Genomic DNA, 18,066 nt, shown 5'->3' on the forward strand with positions numbered 1-18,066 from the left:
ACATAGATTATAAACTGCTGTATGAGTACCACTGTAACAAAATTACACCATCATGGACTTTCATCTCTCTGTAGTGATCTAGTTCATTTCTACCTCTTAGAGCCCTGCCACCTCCCGGTAAACCAGGAGATACTTGTCTTTGGTATATGGTGAGCATTCTTAGTGATGCTAATTTCTTAGCCATATCTGTTTCTAGTCCAGGTACAGCTGTTTCTAACCAGTGCTCTGTTGGCTGTCATAACACACACACACACACACACACACACACACACACACACACACACACAATGACAACTTTTGTTCTTACAGCTAACTAACCACTTAGCTTTTCCAAACAGCAGTAGAAAATGTAGCCTTTAGACTCTAACCAAGATGTATCAACTTGCTCAGAACAATCCTTCATTTGGAACCACCTGCCCTGGAGCCCCCTGTGCTGCAACAGCTGTCCTGGAGTGGTGGCTTTGTGGGTCTGTCACACTGCCCTTCTCATTATCCCAACTTCCTGGCAGTTTTCTATTTTCTTGAGGGTAAGGAGAGGGCATCAGTGGTCTTAAAATGGAAGAGCACACACATCTCATCAATAGGTGTGCAGGCATAGATCATTTTAAGGAACCTGTTTTCCAGATCATCAATTTCTCTGTGTATATATCTTTAACAGAATGAGCTGCCTGGGAATGTGGCCCTTTGCTAGTTCCTCCCACCTTAGCTTTCACCATCACCTTTGTCCTCCCTGGCAAAGGAACAACTCACTAAGTCACTTGTTAAGTGACTATCAACAGTTTCTCTTTAAAACAACAGTGTGTGTGTGAGAGAGAGAGAGAGAGAGAGAGAGAGAGAGAGAGAGAGAGAGAGAGAGAGAGATTCCTGGAAACAAAGACAAGAAAGCTTAGTGAAAAATAGTGGGAAAAAAATTGCTTACAATTGGTTGTTCACCAGAACCTATTTCTGAAGCTATCGCATGCCTTGGTCACAATATAGGGACACCAAGCTAGAACTGAGCTAGGCACTTGTTTCCTGCTGTCTAGATAAATAAGATGAGTTCAGCAGTGCAACAGTATCAAGTCTGTTGCTGGGTAACCAATGGCAGTCTGATTGGATTTGATGTCCACTGCACAGGAGGGATTCTTGTCTGGTACTGTTAGCCACAAGAGCCCATCACTCAGACCATAGGCCCTAGTGAGGACCTATTGCTACTCTTTTGTTAAATAGTCATAATACGCCCATCCATTGCCTTCCTATCCAATAGGCCTGTAGCTAAATGCTGCTAGCTTTCGTCAGAAAATGTTTTAGTCGTGATCGGCAGTTTCCATAGGGACTTATAACTAGTCAAAGTACTGAGAATAAGTGACAACTAGATGTTCAACCATAAATGAAATGCCTGTATATCATCCCTTAGAAGGCTTATAGAACATTGTAGAAGGAATAAGGAAGAAAAAAGGAACAGAAGGGTTGAGAATGCTGGCTTCTAGCTTGACATGGCAGTTGCACTCTTGAACTCAACTGCTGTGATCAACTACTTAAGATCTGCACACGATTGGGAACCATCATCACCCTGTCTCTATGTGAGAAGAATCCATGACCCTACCAAGGATTCTTGCAGTTAATGGTTGATGGGGGAGGGGAGGCAGCACTCTTGACAGACAAACAGATAAAACATAAATGAGAAAGATGGCTTGCTCTGGCTTCTCCACCCAGAACAAAGATTTGACAGGCCTCACCACTTCCGCTTGGGAAGGTCCTTTCAACTGACCTGTCTAAACTCCCAAAGTCCAAGGCGGGTCCAGACATGGGCTGTGTGCCATACAACCCATTCTTCTCCATCTGCGATGACCAATCCAAAGTGAGGGCCCTCCTAGGCCACCTTTAAAACCCCAGCCCTCCAGGACCAAAAGAAAAAAAAATCAACTTCTGGCTTCTCTTCCTGCTCATGGGAAGTAGTCTAACTCTTTAGTCAGGTGGACACATGCCCTTTGCTTTTAATAAAACTCGTTTGTTTGCTGTGACTTGTTTATTTCCTGACTTTTTTCCTTTTTTATTGGATATTTTATTAATTTACAATACAGATGTCATCCCCTTTTCCCCTCCCTAGAACCCCTTATTCCATCCCCCCTCCTCCAGTTTGATTACATGCATGTATTAAGCTCAGTTCTAGGTTGAGGGTCTAGCAATACAATAGATGCAAATAGTCAAGGAACAAGCAATCGTTACTTGGCAGAGAAAACAGACCCAACCCAGGACTCTTACACAGTAACAGCATGACTAGTAAAATGCCCTTGTACCTATAAACAGGCTTTCCCCCCCACCCCCACCCCGTACTCCTTTAAGTAACTTTGCTATGGTCATTGGAGCAACAAAAAGCCAGAGCCATAAAAGAGGAGGAAGAGTCGGTTGGAAGGAAGAAATGGGAGGAGAACAAGAGGGTAAAGGCAAGGAATGTATATGATTGGGACACACTGTATACATGTATGAAGATAACACAGTGAAGCCCATTATTATGTATAATTCATATGTCAATAAAAAGGAAAAATAGCTAAGGCTATGTCACATTCTTTCATGACAAAGCTTTTCTCTAGTCTATCAAAGTATAAAAGTATAAAAAAAATTGGTTATAAACAGACTAGACAATGTGTAATAGTCAGTAAAATACCTGGTTCCAGTAGCTGGGATATTAAGCCTTTTCCATCAAGCCTCCAATTATTCCCTTTCAACACACATGAAAAACCTAAGGTGTTGAATTATAGATCATTAGAAGTAATGCTTAATGGTAAATGCCTGATTTTTTTAGTTCAGAAGTGAATAGAAATCTTTGGCATTAATATCTATTTTTATGTGAACAAAATTTTTAATGTGTAAAACCACATAAAAACAGGATTAAATAATACAATCTTGCAATTTCAGATGTAGAGTTATTCATTCATAAATAAATATAGAAGGAAAAGGGAAGAAATATTTCTAGGGCTGGTAAGATGGCTTAACAGGTAAAGACTCTTGCTGCCAAGCATGAAAATGGAGTTTGATCCCAGGACCCACACGGTGGAAGGAGAGAACCAATCCCTGAGGCCAGTGCTTCTTAAGCTTAATGCTGTGACCTTTTAATATACCTCATGTTGTGGTGACCCCCAACCATAAAATTATTTCATTGTTCCACTGTAATTTTGCTACTGTTAAGATCATAATGTAAATATCTGATCTGCAGGATAGCTGATCTATGAGACCCTTGTGAAAGGGTCCTTCAATGCCCAAATGGGTCACTGCCACAGGTTGAGAACCACTTCCTTAGATTGTCCTTAGACTCCATAGCTGAACTGTGACAACCACCACCACTGTGGGGAGCCGACAGAAGGCGGCTATCATTCTTGCAGCCATCTTGAGCCATATACCCTGACAAGAGACTTGTTTACAACAGCCTACAACAGCTGAGCGCACTCCGATAACATCTTGTTTTAGATTCCCAGGATTTTCCCTTGAGTGTGTGAGACTTAAAGGTGTGATTTAGAGATAAGACCTAAGGGCATGTCTTAAAGGCATGACTTAAAGGTATGGCTTAAGTGAGACATATAAAAGGCGAGAGGCAGACAGAAGAAATTATTAGGGAGTAGGCACTTGAGACTCAAGACAGGCAACTAGGATTAGACACTTGTACTTGGATGAGACTCAAGATTTGGAACTTGGAACTGGGAAAAAGACTAGCAACTGGAACTAGGATTAGGACCTGAGACTTGGTACTAGAAACTTGGAACTAGGGACTTGGAGAGAAGAAGAGAGACTGAAGAATAAACGGGATTGAATCATGCTCTGTCTGGTCTCCATTCCTCGAGTCTGTCCTCACTCTCTCTCTCTTGCTGAACCCTGACCCGCAGATGGGAGCAGCTCGGGCCGAGACATTTTGGCCCCCAAGCATGGGGCAGAGAGGCTCGCAACACACCACCACCCAGCAAAAAATAAAATAAAATACATTGAATATTTCCAGAAATTTTGTGCCCCATATTTAACAAGTTATCCAAAAATGTCATATTTCTGACCACTAACCTAGAGAAGAACCTTACAGTCTCAGATCTAAAGAATGGAATTCATGATGTGAAGATCCTGAAAGTGCAGCTGGGGGCAGGGGAGAAGGCTGAGGGTTTAGGGTTTGGTTTACCTTGTTTTTCTGAGTCAGGGGTTCATACTGTGTTGCCCAAAGCTCTACTCTGGAGCCTAGGTTAAAGCAAACCACCTGGCTCAGCCTCCCAAGTCCCTAAGATCACAGCCACATCATTGTTTATAATACTCTTTTTCGATTTCCTTTAGACCTTTCCTTGGGCAGCTTCTACAGAGAGTAAAGTTCCCAACTGCTGATCAGAAAGCAAAGAGATAGATACCTTCAAGCTTCAAATCTTGCTTCTTGGCTCAAACCCCCTCCTTCTCTGGGTTTTACCAACTTCATTTCTGTGGCTTGGATATTATCACACTGCTCTGGTCCAGGATGCCTTTGGCTTACCCTGACAGTCTCATCCTTCCACTGGGCGTGTTTTTAAGAGTGGCACTCCTAGCCAGCTCTCCTCTGTGTCCTCTGCTTCAAAGGTCTGCCCAGACACTCATGTTCCTGGAAGGCTTCTCAGCAGAACATCCCACCTACTCCTAAGTTCAGCCACACTGCCCTACACATGGTGTACTGCAGAACCTTTTCTCTGTCCATAGATACTGTTCCCTCTGCTCAAGCCATTCCAACCCTTTATTCTGTCACATGGTTCAGACTCCACTGGTTTGAGTGCCCTGTCTAATCCCACCAATAATACCCTGAACCAGTAGTCACTATCATAACACTTAGCGTACACTGTTGAAATGGTCCTCAAGATGAATGAATGAATATATATGTGTGTGTGTGTGTTAATTAAAATGGCAAGCCGTTACACAGGAATCAAGGTTTTTAAAAAAAAAAAAAAAAAAAAAAAAAAAAAAAAAAAAAAAACTGTGAGTTTTTTTTTAATTCGCCTTCCCTGGATATTTGCCTCACAGTACTTGGCATAGTAATTGCAAAGCAAATAATTTATTGACTCGTTATAAAAATAGAAAAGGCAAGAAGTTAGCCCACATAGGACAACTTCCTAAATCTTATTAATAGGTTAATTTTGATTTAAACATTTTCAGCCTCCTAAAGAAAATTTCATCCAGCCAGCCATCTCTTTTATTATTCCTTTGGTCTCTCACACAGTGGAACACTTATTTTTTTATTTTATTTATTCATATTTTTATACAGGGTCTTTTTATATATTCCAGGATATCCTGGAATTCAATATGTGGACCAGCTGGCCTCAGACTCACAGAGATCCACCTGCCTCTGCCTCCCATGTGATGGGATTAAAGGTGTGTGCCACTACACTCAGCTGTGAAACACATAAACCTGCCTTCCAAGCTGGCTCCATAGAAAAGCATAGCACTGAAGCTGTTCCCTTGTCTCTTAAGTGGCTCCTGTGTGATGTCTTTTTAACCACCAACGCGAGTTAGCAGTGAGTAATGAAGCTCCAAGGTTCTCATAAACTCAGACAGGCAAGAGTCCCTTTCTTTGAATTTACTTTCTGTTTCAAGTCTGCAAACTGTATGATTAGCCTCAATAATACAGGGGTCTCCATCCACTTGTAAGTTTGTATATAAAACCCAGGGGTTTTTATACGCTATGGAATGTCATACGTCTGTCCACAAGTTTGTACCAACATCCCTTATTTCTATTAACATGGCCCACAGGGCTGGCCCTCCGTGTGGAACACGTCACACACAGGCAAACCGTTGCACAGCAACTACAGTTTGCCACCGTCCTGAGCTCTAAAGGTTGCTTAGTCCCACAATCTAAAGACACTATCTCAGATAGGCAGCCTTGATCCATTCTAGACCTGACCATATGTTTTCTTTAGCTGTATGGTTGAATGTATCTATCTCTACTGTTAACCAACCACTCCCAAACTTATTAGTGTAAAGTATGCCATTCTGTCTCCTCTCAAGTCTTGCAGCCAATGATCTTGGCTGGGTTTACCTCATGGTTCTTGTGGTCTCACCTGGGATCACTTACATATCTGCAGTCATCTGGTACCCGGATTGCCTCATCCACACATGTGGCAGTTAGGATGGGCTGTGGAGTTGTCGCCTGGCCCCTGAAAGCTAGTTCTACCTCTTTATGTATTAGTCTGAGACAGCAGGAAATATACATATATCTGTAGGCAATTTTTCAAGCCACTTTGTTGTTTTCTAATGTCGTGTTTACCAAGATCCAGAGAAGAAAAAGCCCCCCATCTCTTGACTTGCTTTTTATAGAGAGTCTCACTGTGCTGTTCAGGCTGGCCTTGAACTCAAAATCTTCTTGCTTCAGCCTCCCAAGAGTTGGGGTGGCAGGTGTATGCCACCGTGACCAGCTAAAGACCCTATTGACGGAAGGAACAGTACAGTCGTATTCAAGGGGCACACAAGAACATGGGGGAAGAATCTAGGCAGTGGTTGCAGTTACTATGATGGTTCCATGCCCCGCCCCCTCCTTTACTCCTCTCCTTCCTCCCTCCTTCCCTCCTTCCTTCCCTCCATCCTGAGATGTCCTACATTAAGAAGTTACAAGCCAGAGAACAGAGGAGTAAAGAGGTAAGAGGAGGCCATTTAAGCTCAAATTTCAAGGTTAATCAGCACCTGTTTTATACTCCCCTTCTGTATGCTGAATATTGGCCCTCAGTGACATGCTGAATCTGATTTTGGAACTACCCAACCAACCAGTTGGTAGCCTCTGTAGCCTTGTGTGTCCTGCCCTTCTTATCTATAGCCGATACAAGTTCAGTGTAAATGCTTCGGATTTCTTTCCCCCCAAATTTTATTGTTAAAACAGGGACATGCTCTAGCTACTCTCTAGTGGTGTCATCCCTATATTGGGGACTCTGTTCTAAGACAAGTCCTTTACCTCTTACAGATCAATAAACCCTTTACTGTCAGAACCCTCTAGTTGCAAAAGTCTGATTTATCGTTCTCCTCTTTTCCGCCAATTTGTTTACAAATTAGGATTTCGCTTCTGGAAGATCACCTAAGTTGACCACTCAGTTCCATTTCCTTCCTTTGCTGTCGCATCTGAGTTTAGAATAATAAAACCTACTTTGCAAAATTGCTTTTGTAGAATTAAATGAGGTAATGTCTGTGGGGGAAATCTGGCATAGATGAGTCTCTGTATATGTTTCCTTACTAACACCACCGGTCATGAAGTTGCTACCTTCCAGTGATTGCAGTGAATGGCTAAGATAAGGGACAAGGGAGTCCAGAAGGCAGCTGGAAAGCAGTCTGCTTTCAGAGGGGTAAAGGCATTAGCAAACAAATGGCTAAAGAATTTTAAGCATACTGAACGCATTTTAAGAAGCCAAGACAGATGACAGTAAACATCCCAGTTTACTTTAAGTGCAACGTGAGGCTGTCAGCAGCTCATGATCTGAACGCTGAGCTCATGCACAGGAGACAGTGGCAGGGAGCATCCAGTCCTTGTCCCCATCTTCCCACTGCTTCCATCAGGTCAAAGCACATCGCAGTGTTTTCCACGGGCATTGGACACTGACTGGCCCTGCACCTTCCTGACCTGAGTCAGGACTAAGAGAGAATTCTCTTTGTTACATCTAGCAGGTGCTAAGCAATTCTCAGTTTCTTTCTCAGATAGCTTTACATTCTCTGCTTTTGGGGGAAAAACACTTCCTTAAAGCGAAACAAATAATTGGTCAATGTTTTTGTGAGGTGAAAGAGACCACTTGTCTGCAAACTGCTCTAAGAATGACCTGGGGGTTAACAGAAAAAAAAAGAAAGAAAGAAAGAAAGAGAGAGAGAGGGAGAGAGGGAGGGAGGGAGGGAGGGAGGGAGGGAGAGAGAGAGAGAGAGAGAGAGAGAGAGAGAGAGAGAGAGAGAGAGAGAGAGAGAGAGAGAGATTGAGAGAGAAAAGTTGTGCAAGAATTTTAGATGTGAGCATGCTGGGTTTTCTGACTAGTATGTCAGTTAAGCAACTCTGCCCTGAGTGACCTGCTGACCAAGGAGACACGGGGAGCTGGTAAAATCAGCAACATCCAGAGAATAGTTTTAAAGAGACACTGAAACCTTGGTACCTCATAAGCTCCTTGGCCTGGGGTTCCTTCCAGCAGAAGGGAAATGGCAGAGTTAAAGGTAAGAAACCATCTGGCTGGGTTAAGATAGGAGAGTATGCCTGGAAGCAAGGGGTGTGGGGGTGTCCGATTAACCTGGATGCTATATCAAGCTCCAACACTAGAAAAAAAAAAAAAAGGAACAGAAAAGAAATGGAGAGAAAGTAAGGGAGGATGGAAGAACTGGAGAGAAGAGGTGTCTAACAGGTCTATTGATCTTCTTCAGCTAATATGTATGATGTTTCCTTGTGTCAAGAGATGAAAAGACTTGTGGGTTAGGGCTATAGAAATGGCTTAGTAGTTAAAGTACTCTCTGCTCTTCCAAAGGACCTGAGTTCAGTTTCCAAAACCCACTCAGCAGTTGACACTCCAGTTCCAGGGGCTCTGACACCCTCTTCTAGCCTTGTGGTTTCTGTGGCTCATGTGTGTATGTACACAAACACACACACACACACCACACACACACACACCACACACACATACACTTGAAGGGCTCAAACACCCACCAGCATACAGACATACAGACACACACACATACACACACACACACACTTGAAGGACTCAAACACCCCCAGCATACAGACATACAGACACACACACACAGACACACACACACTTGAAGGGGCTCAGCCTAAACCCCATCCATATTCAGATGCTGTACCACAATGATTGAGCTGAGTTGACAAGCAAGAGGTGACAAAAAGCAGTAGCATCCTTGCCTTTGCTGACTCCTAATACTGTCGTGTGGATCTGAGCACCTGTTAAAAGCTCACTTTCTGAATGGATGTATGCATTTCTCCCTGTGTCTCCTTGCCCACTGCTCTCTGTCATTCTTGTGGCTGCACCTTCCTGAATTGCTTCATGCCAGCCAGTTCAGTGTGCTCCATCTACTTAGCCACTTGGTACTTCAGACTCAGCTTTGGACAGTACTTTTAATTTTGGTGTGCCTTTGAGAAGAGTTAGTAGGTCTTGTGCTACATGTGCTAGGTGTTTTAAGGGTGCATTAGCACTCTAAACCTAGGGGGTAGGTGTCATTTTTTTTTTAATTTTAAACTAATAAGGACAGCAAGGTTCATAGAGACAAGGGGACTCATCCAAGGTCCTTGCTAGTAAATGGTGGAGACTGTAGTAGAAGTCAAGTGTTTGAACTGCATGCCCCCAGAAGAGGGTCGATGGCACCTGCTAGTTTGGACCTTTGGGCTAGTGTGTTCCCACTGTCTAAAACACTTCCTAGTGCTTAACTCAATGCATACGACCAGGACTAGAACACCCTGCACACTGGCTCAAGCTAAGTAGGACAGGCTCCCTAAACCTCTTCCTGGAATGCAGGAATTGAACATGGCCAGGAAGCCTTTCAATCAAAGTGAGGATGGTAAAATCCAGCAGGCCTCTAATTAATAGACACCTTGAAGGAGCTTAACTCCTCTGTTCCCACACCAGATTCAGTGTCAGCTCTCATTCAGTGTTAGTTTGTGACATAGCAGTCAACACAGCCTGGGAAGGGAGACACTTCTCAAAAGAAGCTGTTCCTGGGTGAGGTGACAAAGGATTAGACCAGAAGAAATACCTTGTGCAAAGATGCAAACTGCACAGAAAGATCTGTGAATCCCTGGAGCCTAGTAGTATTTCAGCTAACTTGGAGCTGCTGCATGAAGGTGCCCAAGAGGGGACCAAAACACAGATGAGAATCAAGGGGGTAGTGGATATAGATAATGGGGAGAGGAAGGAGAATTCATAAGAGGGTTTCCCCCCCTAATGGAAACCCTAAGAGGAAGTTCATCAAGGGCGGAAACATCCTTACCATTTATAAATAAATCATATCTCAAATCCTGTCCTGCTGCAATTTTTAAGCAACTTATTATGCAAACGCCGCCATATGCAAATGGCATGCTGTTGGCCTTTGTTCTCAGTTTCAAAGGCTTGCCCAGCCTGCTGTCTAATCTCCATAAGGAAAGGTTATCTCAGAGGTCAGAAATCTAAACGCAGAGAGCCAGACTAAAGCAGACCCATCTCAATCAATAAACCTTATGAAACTTAATTTAAAATGTGTCTCTCACTTCCTCCATCCTTTCAGTGGAGGGGAAATGATGTCAACACAAAACCTCGAGTGAAAGCACGTTTACATAAAATCACCGCTAGAGAAAGAAAAGTCAAAAGCTGAAAAAAAAAAAAATCTCATGATGTTTAAGGTGGATTCGCTACGTTATGTACTGCTCTGTCACTTCCGTTTGACCATTCCTCAAATGCAAAGCTGGTTTCACATGCAGACTTCAGGCCCCACGAGCAGACACTTGACTCTCTAGGATGGGTCTGAAATAATTCGTACAGTGATAGGGCCCACTGACCTATAGTTTCCCGTTGGGCTACACCAAATTGCCATAAACTTACTGGGTTAAAACAGCACACTCGTTCTCTTGCATTTCAGAGAATTGATATCTGAAATCAGACCCACCGGGCCAGCCTCAAAGTGTCAACATGGTTGAGCTTATCTGGGGGCTCTGAAGATTTCTCTGGCTTTAGCTTCTAGAGAGTCCACATTCCTTGGCTCACAACCCCTCCTTTATCTTCAAGGTGTATTGCTCAGATCTCTGTAGGTTACCTTCTACCTCTGTCCTAACAAAACATGTGAGATCACATTTAGAGAACACTCAGTCTGGAATCTCACCATCCCCAAAGCTGCTTACGGAATATATCTGCTCACGTTTCCAAGCTCATTCCAAGTTATGTTAGAACAACTGGAAAACTACCTCAAGCCTTGGGTGAGGCAGCCAGGGGTTAGGGAGAGCTTCCTTAGACTCCTTCCCAAAGAATGGAGACCAGAGAAGACAGAGTAACAAGGTGACAGAGACCAGAGGGAAGGAAGAACTGGCTGACCCCGTGACTTGAGCCTCCAGGGGGAAAAAATGTCTGCTCTACCTCCTCAGGCCAACCCAGGAAGATAGAATTAGTTGTGACAGGATTCTTTCTAAACTTCGCACTCAAAAGCTGTTCTGTGCAGCCCCACACTCAGGGAAGGCATTTGAGATGAGCTGGCTAACTACATCTTTTGACCATGAGTCTACCTTTTAGCCTTTGTTTGCTTTGGGAGAGGAAGGATTAGGAACTTGTTTTACTGTCTCTAATTTACCTCTCAGCCTTATGACAAGCTTAAGCCCTGCTTGGTTTCCTTTACCTAACAGCTGTGAGCCCCAAGTCCCTTCTCTGGTCCTTTCGTCTCATTTTTTGTCTTTAGTCTCTTCCAGACAAGTTGTTGGGTAGCCCAGGGTGACCTTGAGCTCATTACGTAGAGAGGGATGGACCACAAGACCTCTTCTTGCACCTCCCTAGTACAGAGATCAAAGGCTGAGCCACCCACTTGGCTCCTGGTTTATTGTTAACTAAGCACTTTGAGGAATGTTTGTCAGGAGGTTGGGGTTTCAAAGTTCTAGGCCATTCAAAAGCCTGCCTCTTGGCTTCATGCATTAAAAAATAAGACACAGTGATCATTCCAGACCATTGCTCATCCTCCAACAGCAACCTGCAAGTTTCCTTAACAACCTGGTTAGCAGAAGACCTGGATCCTTTCACAGTTAAAAAAAAAAAAAAAAAAAAAAAAAAAAAAAAAAAAAAAAAAAAAAAAAAACCAAAAAACAAAACAAAAAAAAAAAACAAAGAGGAGCTCTAGGCCTGCCTCTCCTCCCTCCTCCCTCTCCCTCTTCCTCCCCCCACCCCAGACTTGTCTCTATTTCCATAACACCCAGTAAAAAAGGAACCAAGGTGCCCCATGTGTTCCCCCATCAGGTGTTACTCAGAAGGAAGGACCTCTTTAAATGACTCTGCTAAGTAAATCATGTCTTGGAGTCCAGGTGAGAATCGAAAAGCTGTGTTCCAGTGTTCCAGTGAGCTGCTAAAGAAATGAATGTACCCGAGTCACGTGGGGCCCTGAAATGTATTCTTTCATTTAACAAGTATGCATATGATTCTCTTGGAAAGAAAGAATATCGTATTTTTTATATAGCACCAAATTATTCAGGAATCTGAGCTGAAGGAAGCATAAACATGCTTGCTTAATGTCAGGCTTTTTCTTTTCTTTTCTTTTCTTTTCTTTCTTTCTTTCTTTTTTTTTTTTGAAAGGTGCATCTTTACATAAGCCCAGAGGCAGCTGGAGTGCAGTGCTTGGGTTTTCACAGTTGATAAACGCAGAGTTCAGATTCTGTCCTTGGACTTGAGACAGCAGCTGCAAAACACAGCTCCCTTTGCTGCGAAGCCTCATCTAAAGGCTCTTACAAACGCCTCTCTAATTTTGCTCCTGGGGGGTTAGGAAGACCAACCAGCTAATGGTGACTCAGCAACTTCCACCTGCTTTTTAAGCTAGTGCACTTCCATGGGGGTGAGGGGAGGGATTCAAAATTGCTCTGCCCCACCGTCCCTTCCTCCCTTTCCCCCTCTTTCCCTCAGAGCTCTGGGTGGCTGCCTTCCCAATCCACAGCTGTTCTTTCTGTATTCTTTTCCTTTTTCCTTAGAGCACAGCCTAGATCAAATGTTTCAGAATCACTAACTCCTCGTTTTCCTAGCTTCGAACGCGCCTTTAACCTCTGTTCAGAGGCTAGCGGTTCCAAAGAGCAGGGAAGGTTAATCAGTAAATCCACCCCTGCCTGCCAGAAAGCCCAGCTGGCTGGGACAGCTCTCAAACCTCCCTTCCTCCCTGCAGATAGGAACAAAGCCGCGGCCCAACAAAGAGAGGGCTCTGTCATCCTCCGCGGCTTCTGTCACCGGCTGATCTACAATTCTGTTCACAGAACTGAAGATAATTTAAGGTCATTACTGATTCTCAGCAGCTTGAATTCAGTCCTGTTGGTGGCGAGCATGAGGCTCATTTTGAGAGAAGAAAATTGTACTCAGTGGAGATTCGGGGCAGTGGATGGTCCCTGCCATTATCCCAAAGCTATAATTCCAAACTGCATGCAGCTTGGAACAAATCTCATTATAATAGAACTTGGTTGGGGGAGGGGGGATTCTGATGAATTTTCAGAGAGATTTAAAAAAAAAACGTGGGGGTTGAGAGATATAGCTCAGTGGCAAGGCACATATGCATAAGAGGCCTCGAGTTCAACCCCCAGCAACACCCTCCCCCCACCCCCAAAAGCTGTGTCTGATGGCAAATGAATAACTTCACTCCCATTGCTTTCTAGGTCATAACATTTCATATTCTTTCCAAATATAGACACTGCTGGCCTGATCATCGCTCACACATCCAAGTCCGTTACATCCAGCTCATTCTTCCCCGTGCTGCCAAGAACTTTGAAGGGCCTACCCTCCACCCACACCCATCCTTCTTATATCTCTTAAAGAACCGTGCTCATATGGTGGTATTTCACTCACCCAGTAAGGCTGCGCTCTCCTTATCCTAGGCTAAAATCAACCCCTGTTTAAGTTAGAGCAAAGGGAGATCGAGTCCCACTCACCATGGCAATCTTGCACTCTGAGGACTGGTCCTGTGTGAGAAACTCCCAACAGGTGCTCACTGAATAGCTTCCATGGGCCGAGACACAGGGCACACAGAGGTAAATAAAACTGGCATAGATCCAGCCTTCAAGAAACATGGAAGGACAAAGAAGGGAGACAGTGACAGACCTACGACAGTCAGGTGACAGTCAGGTGTGCTAGCATTGCAGGACTGAGTCTTGGGTCACAATGGATGAGCAGTAACTGGGTCAAGATGTTATAGAATCTGCCACTCATCCTCAGATCGCCCAAAGGATCTTAAGCATGATTTCACTCAACCATTTCGTAAATAAGTTTCCAGAGAGAGAATCAAAATGTTCAAGGAGGCTCATGGGATTCTGATGCATCTAAAGCTTGGGGCAACTGAAGATTAGAGCCTCCATGGCTCTCACAGTTTTGTAGGCCAGCATATAAATGTCAGCTGTGCACTCATTTTCCAAGAAACAGGGTTGACTTCATTCAAACCAGCAGTTACAAGGTCCCTAGTGCATTGGTCTGTAGACCGTTAACCCGAACACTGAGATCTTTACCAATTACCATCAATAAAGCAGTCTTTGCCACAGGAGTTCTAAAAATGTCAGGGAATCCCTGTGAGTTACCTTGTTGAGAAACTTAAGTTTCCTTCTGTGTTATAAACCTAAGAGATGGCAATCATAGTAGGCTCATCGCATTGTTCTGAAAAGATTTTAGGCTGTAACATCTCCTGAAAGCCTCTCTGTCTGTCCTTAACCATTCTTTTCTTGTAATCCACACAGATACAAACACACACACACACACACACACACACACACACACACACACACACACACACTATAGATAACGCAGATGATGTTGGCCCCTATGGAAGGAGTTTTCTAACAAACATGTTCCTGTCACTTTAAATCCCCATACCTCCTTCCAGGTTGGGGTTTTGGTTTCTTGTTTGTTTCTTTGTTTTAGGTTATGCAGAGGAAAAGGAGTTGCAATGTGCAGCTAGCAGGCTACTACTGATTTGGAGTCAAACTGATGCCCAAGCCATCTCCCTCCCAGGAATTTCCAGACAGAACCAAAACTAAAGAGCTTATTCTTGAAATGGGATCATTAAAAGCAAGATTCTAAAACCAGACAGGAACAGTTAAGGGTAGAAAAGTCTGTGAAATACCCAGCATTCCTCCGGTTTAACTGCAAATATTTAAAATGCACACAACTCATATTTATTTCCTAAATGGTTTGCCAGCCAAGACATAGCAGATATTACATACAGAGAGCATCATACACAAATACATGCCCGTGTAACTATTTCTGTCTTTGTAGAATGCCAATGTCGTAAAAATGCTCTTTAAATCCTAGAAAGGGCTGGAGATTTGGCCCAGCAGGTTGATCACTTGTAGCTCAAGTGTGAGGACCAGAGTTTGGATCCTCAGAAAGCACCAGTTTGGAAGAGGTAGAGTCAACGAGTCCCGGAGCAAACTGGCTAGGCAGCCTAGTGGTAAGCTTCCAGTTCAGAAGGTGAAGAGTAATTAAGGAAGACACTCAACATCACTGTGGTCTTCCACATACCCCAAATATTCACCCCACACATGTGAACATGTATGTGTGAGCACAAGCGTGCACACACAACTACACAAATAAATAAGTACAGCTCAGTAACAAGGAAATTTGTGTCTCTGTCACATGTAGTACCTTTCTGGATTTGGGAACGAGTGTGCTTCAGAAGACCCTCGTTGTCCAGGTTCCCTGCCAAAAGGACAGGTAAGAATGAAGGGAACATTTGGTGTGCTCCAAACCATAGACCTAGAAGACACATCTAAAGGCCCAATAACTCCTCCCAATACATCTCTTCAAATTTAGCAGGAGAACCGTCCCATTTCCAAGATCATTAGGACAATGGAGCTACAGCATAATAGCAACAAAAATATTAAAACTGGATTTACACTGGCAATTAGCCACAGCAAAGGCCCCACCCCAAATTAGTGAGGTTAACTCCAAGGCTTCCAGGTTATACCCCAAGTCTAGGATTTTTTTTTTTTTCTAGGAGCTCTGGGAGCTATGGTGAGAAACTAAGTTTCTTGAGAACTATATGCACAGTTGATATAGTTAAAACTATAGTAAACAAGTTTAGTTTCAAAAGTTTTCAGTGGCTATTTCATGGTATGAAAAGTACTTATAGACTAGGCAAAGTGGCATACATCAGTAACCCCAGCACTCAGGAGACAGAAACAGGGAGCTCTCAAATTTGAGAGCAGGCTAAGCCACATATCAAGACTTTTTTGAAAACAAAATAAAAGACATGCTCATGACATAGTGTAATTCCTGGTTATTACAGACCGACGTGTCTCATTGGATCTTTTTTTTTTTTTTTTTGAAAGAAATACACAGATATTAATATTGAGTTTCTTGGTTGGTGAGGTAATGGGCTGTCATATACATTACAAATTTTTCCACAACAAGCCTGTATCACTCCTCTAATTGGGGTAAGTCACAAAAGTATTCCAACTACACATAGGTTAGGGATAGTAACATGTAGTGGTCCAGAGCCTCCCTATTCCAGCCAAGATCCCCCCCCCCCCCCCCCACTGTACCGGTTGATGGGAAGATAGGATGCTTTGGGCACTGCAGTGATGCCATGTGTTGCCTCCTTTGTTCTAGAATAATCCTCAGGTCTGCCCCTACAACCTCTATGCTGAGCAGCTCTCAGGATCGGCCTTCACCTGTCCACGGAACACCAATAAGAGAAGGTACATAACGCGATCAGTTACGACTTACAGTCTGTGGGAACTGTCCCCCAGCCACGGTCTCCCCAAGGTCCTCCTTGTGAGCTGCATTCTGAGTCACATCAGGGGCATCCAGGCTCGTTCCCAGTGAGTGAGTGGCAGAGGGAAGCAAGGGAACAGCTGGAGCAGCTGGACGGGGCAAAAAGCATACAAGTCTAGTTTCATGACAAAGGTTCGCTAGGACGCCATGAGAAGTGTTTCCCACAGTCTGACTCTCCTCTAAGGATTGTATAGTTTCAAATTATAGTCAGAGGAGATTCAGACATTTTTCCTGGCTGACTAGAAGCATCATGTTCTTCGCATGGAAACTGATAATCCAAGCTGAAGTGCTTAAAAGGTCATGTAGTATGGCCCCTTGTGGTTTGAATTAATAAGAATTTCCCTCTTTGGAATTTGCCTTTCCTGGAAACCAGCACAGTCATCAGCACAGTGTGGCATGTCCTGTGCTTGTTCTAATCCTACAAGCTACCTCAGTGAACTTGCTGTCTAATCAACTTCGATGGAGCAGGTTGGATGCAGGCACTGAAGACCTGGGAGGCAGTTAAGTGTTGTGATTTGAATTAATCACATCTAATTGTAGGGATTTCAGGTCAGGTATGTACAAAGAATGACGTTGCTGGCTTGGGAAGTTTGAAGGAGAGTTGGAGTGAGCCTTATACTGCCTAGATAGAAGGAGGAAGTGGGTTTCTCTCCTCCACTGAGTCTTCCTGAGAAGCAGATGGGCCAGTGAGCACAACAGCACAAAGATCCACATAGGTGCCAAACCTTGCTTCTCTTCATAATTAACCGATTGCACTCTGCAGGCAGCAGGCCCCATGATTAAGCCCTTGCTCCTTCTTCTACAGTTGTATGGTACTGAACACAGCGTCTACCCTTTCAGATCCCCCTTTCTTTGTCGATTGGATCCTGAGAGACAATGTAGGTGAAGGAATGGGGGAAAAGATACAATCTCTTACATTTGTCAAAAAAGCAAGGATTAAACTGATTACTGTGGTGACTATCTGTAATCCCAGTACTTGGGAGGCTGAAGTAGGAGAATAAAGAATCAGAGACCAACCTGGACTAGGCACCGTGTCTCAAGTCACCAAACCAATCAAGCAAACAAGACACAAAACAAAATCAGACAGGCAATCAGAGGTTGCTTCTACTGTTATTTAACCTCTTCCTCTAGACAAGATAAGGTAACCTACAAACAATCTCTATCTATTCTAATGTATGACAACCTGGCCTCCACGATTCTTGATTCTGTGGTCCATCTACACACAGGCCACCGGGTCTCTGGAATCTGCTGCCTGCCCCCATTATTCAGCAGTATCTTCAGCCAGCAGGAGCGGAGCTCTGTTCCAGGAGGCTGAAAAGGAGCTGTTGGCATTTCATTAAGGAGCTGGCAACATTCCCTGCATCAGAATTAAATCTCCGTCCAGGGCAATGTAGTGTAGCCTGGGGAGTTTATTATAAACTCAGTTGAAAAATAAGGGACACTAGGCATGGCTCACCCATCTGCTTACAACTCCCTAAAGGTACGCACAAGAGTTTTCTAAAAACACTCAGACCATCGGCAGGAAAGTATGTCCCGCCCCATCTATGGTGGGTCAGCCTGAAGTTCTCAGCTAGACACTACTCACTGCCCCAGAGCACTAGGACAACTAAAATTAGTAGAGGTGCCACCTATCTCTTGAGACAGCAGATGTGGAAATGGTTAG

General features: G+C 43.8%; 1 protein-coding gene across 1 annotated transcript in view; it reads left to right on the forward strand.

The window, feature by feature from the left end:
* Positions 1-7,961: 7,961 nt before the first annotated feature.
* Positions 7,962-18,066, forward strand: part of Hgd (homogentisate 1,2-dioxygenase) — a 48,774-nt gene continuing 38,669 nt past the window's right edge. Inside the window, exons 1-3 of the mRNA XM_034515393.2 lie at positions 7,962-8,148; positions 15,270-15,341; positions 16,239-16,327. Coding sequence (XP_034371284.1) covers positions 8,134-8,148; positions 15,270-15,341; positions 16,239-16,327 — 176 coding nt within the window. The 5' untranslated portion in view covers positions 7,962-8,133. The remainder of the gene's footprint in view (positions 8,149-15,269; positions 15,342-16,238; positions 16,328-18,066) is intronic.

The sequence above is a fragment of the Arvicanthis niloticus genome, chromosome 12 (assembly GCF_011762505.2).
Source record: "Arvicanthis niloticus isolate mArvNil1 chromosome 12, mArvNil1.pat.X, whole genome shotgun sequence".
NCBI classification, from domain to species: Eukaryota; Metazoa; Chordata; class Mammalia; order Rodentia; family Muridae; genus Arvicanthis; species Arvicanthis niloticus.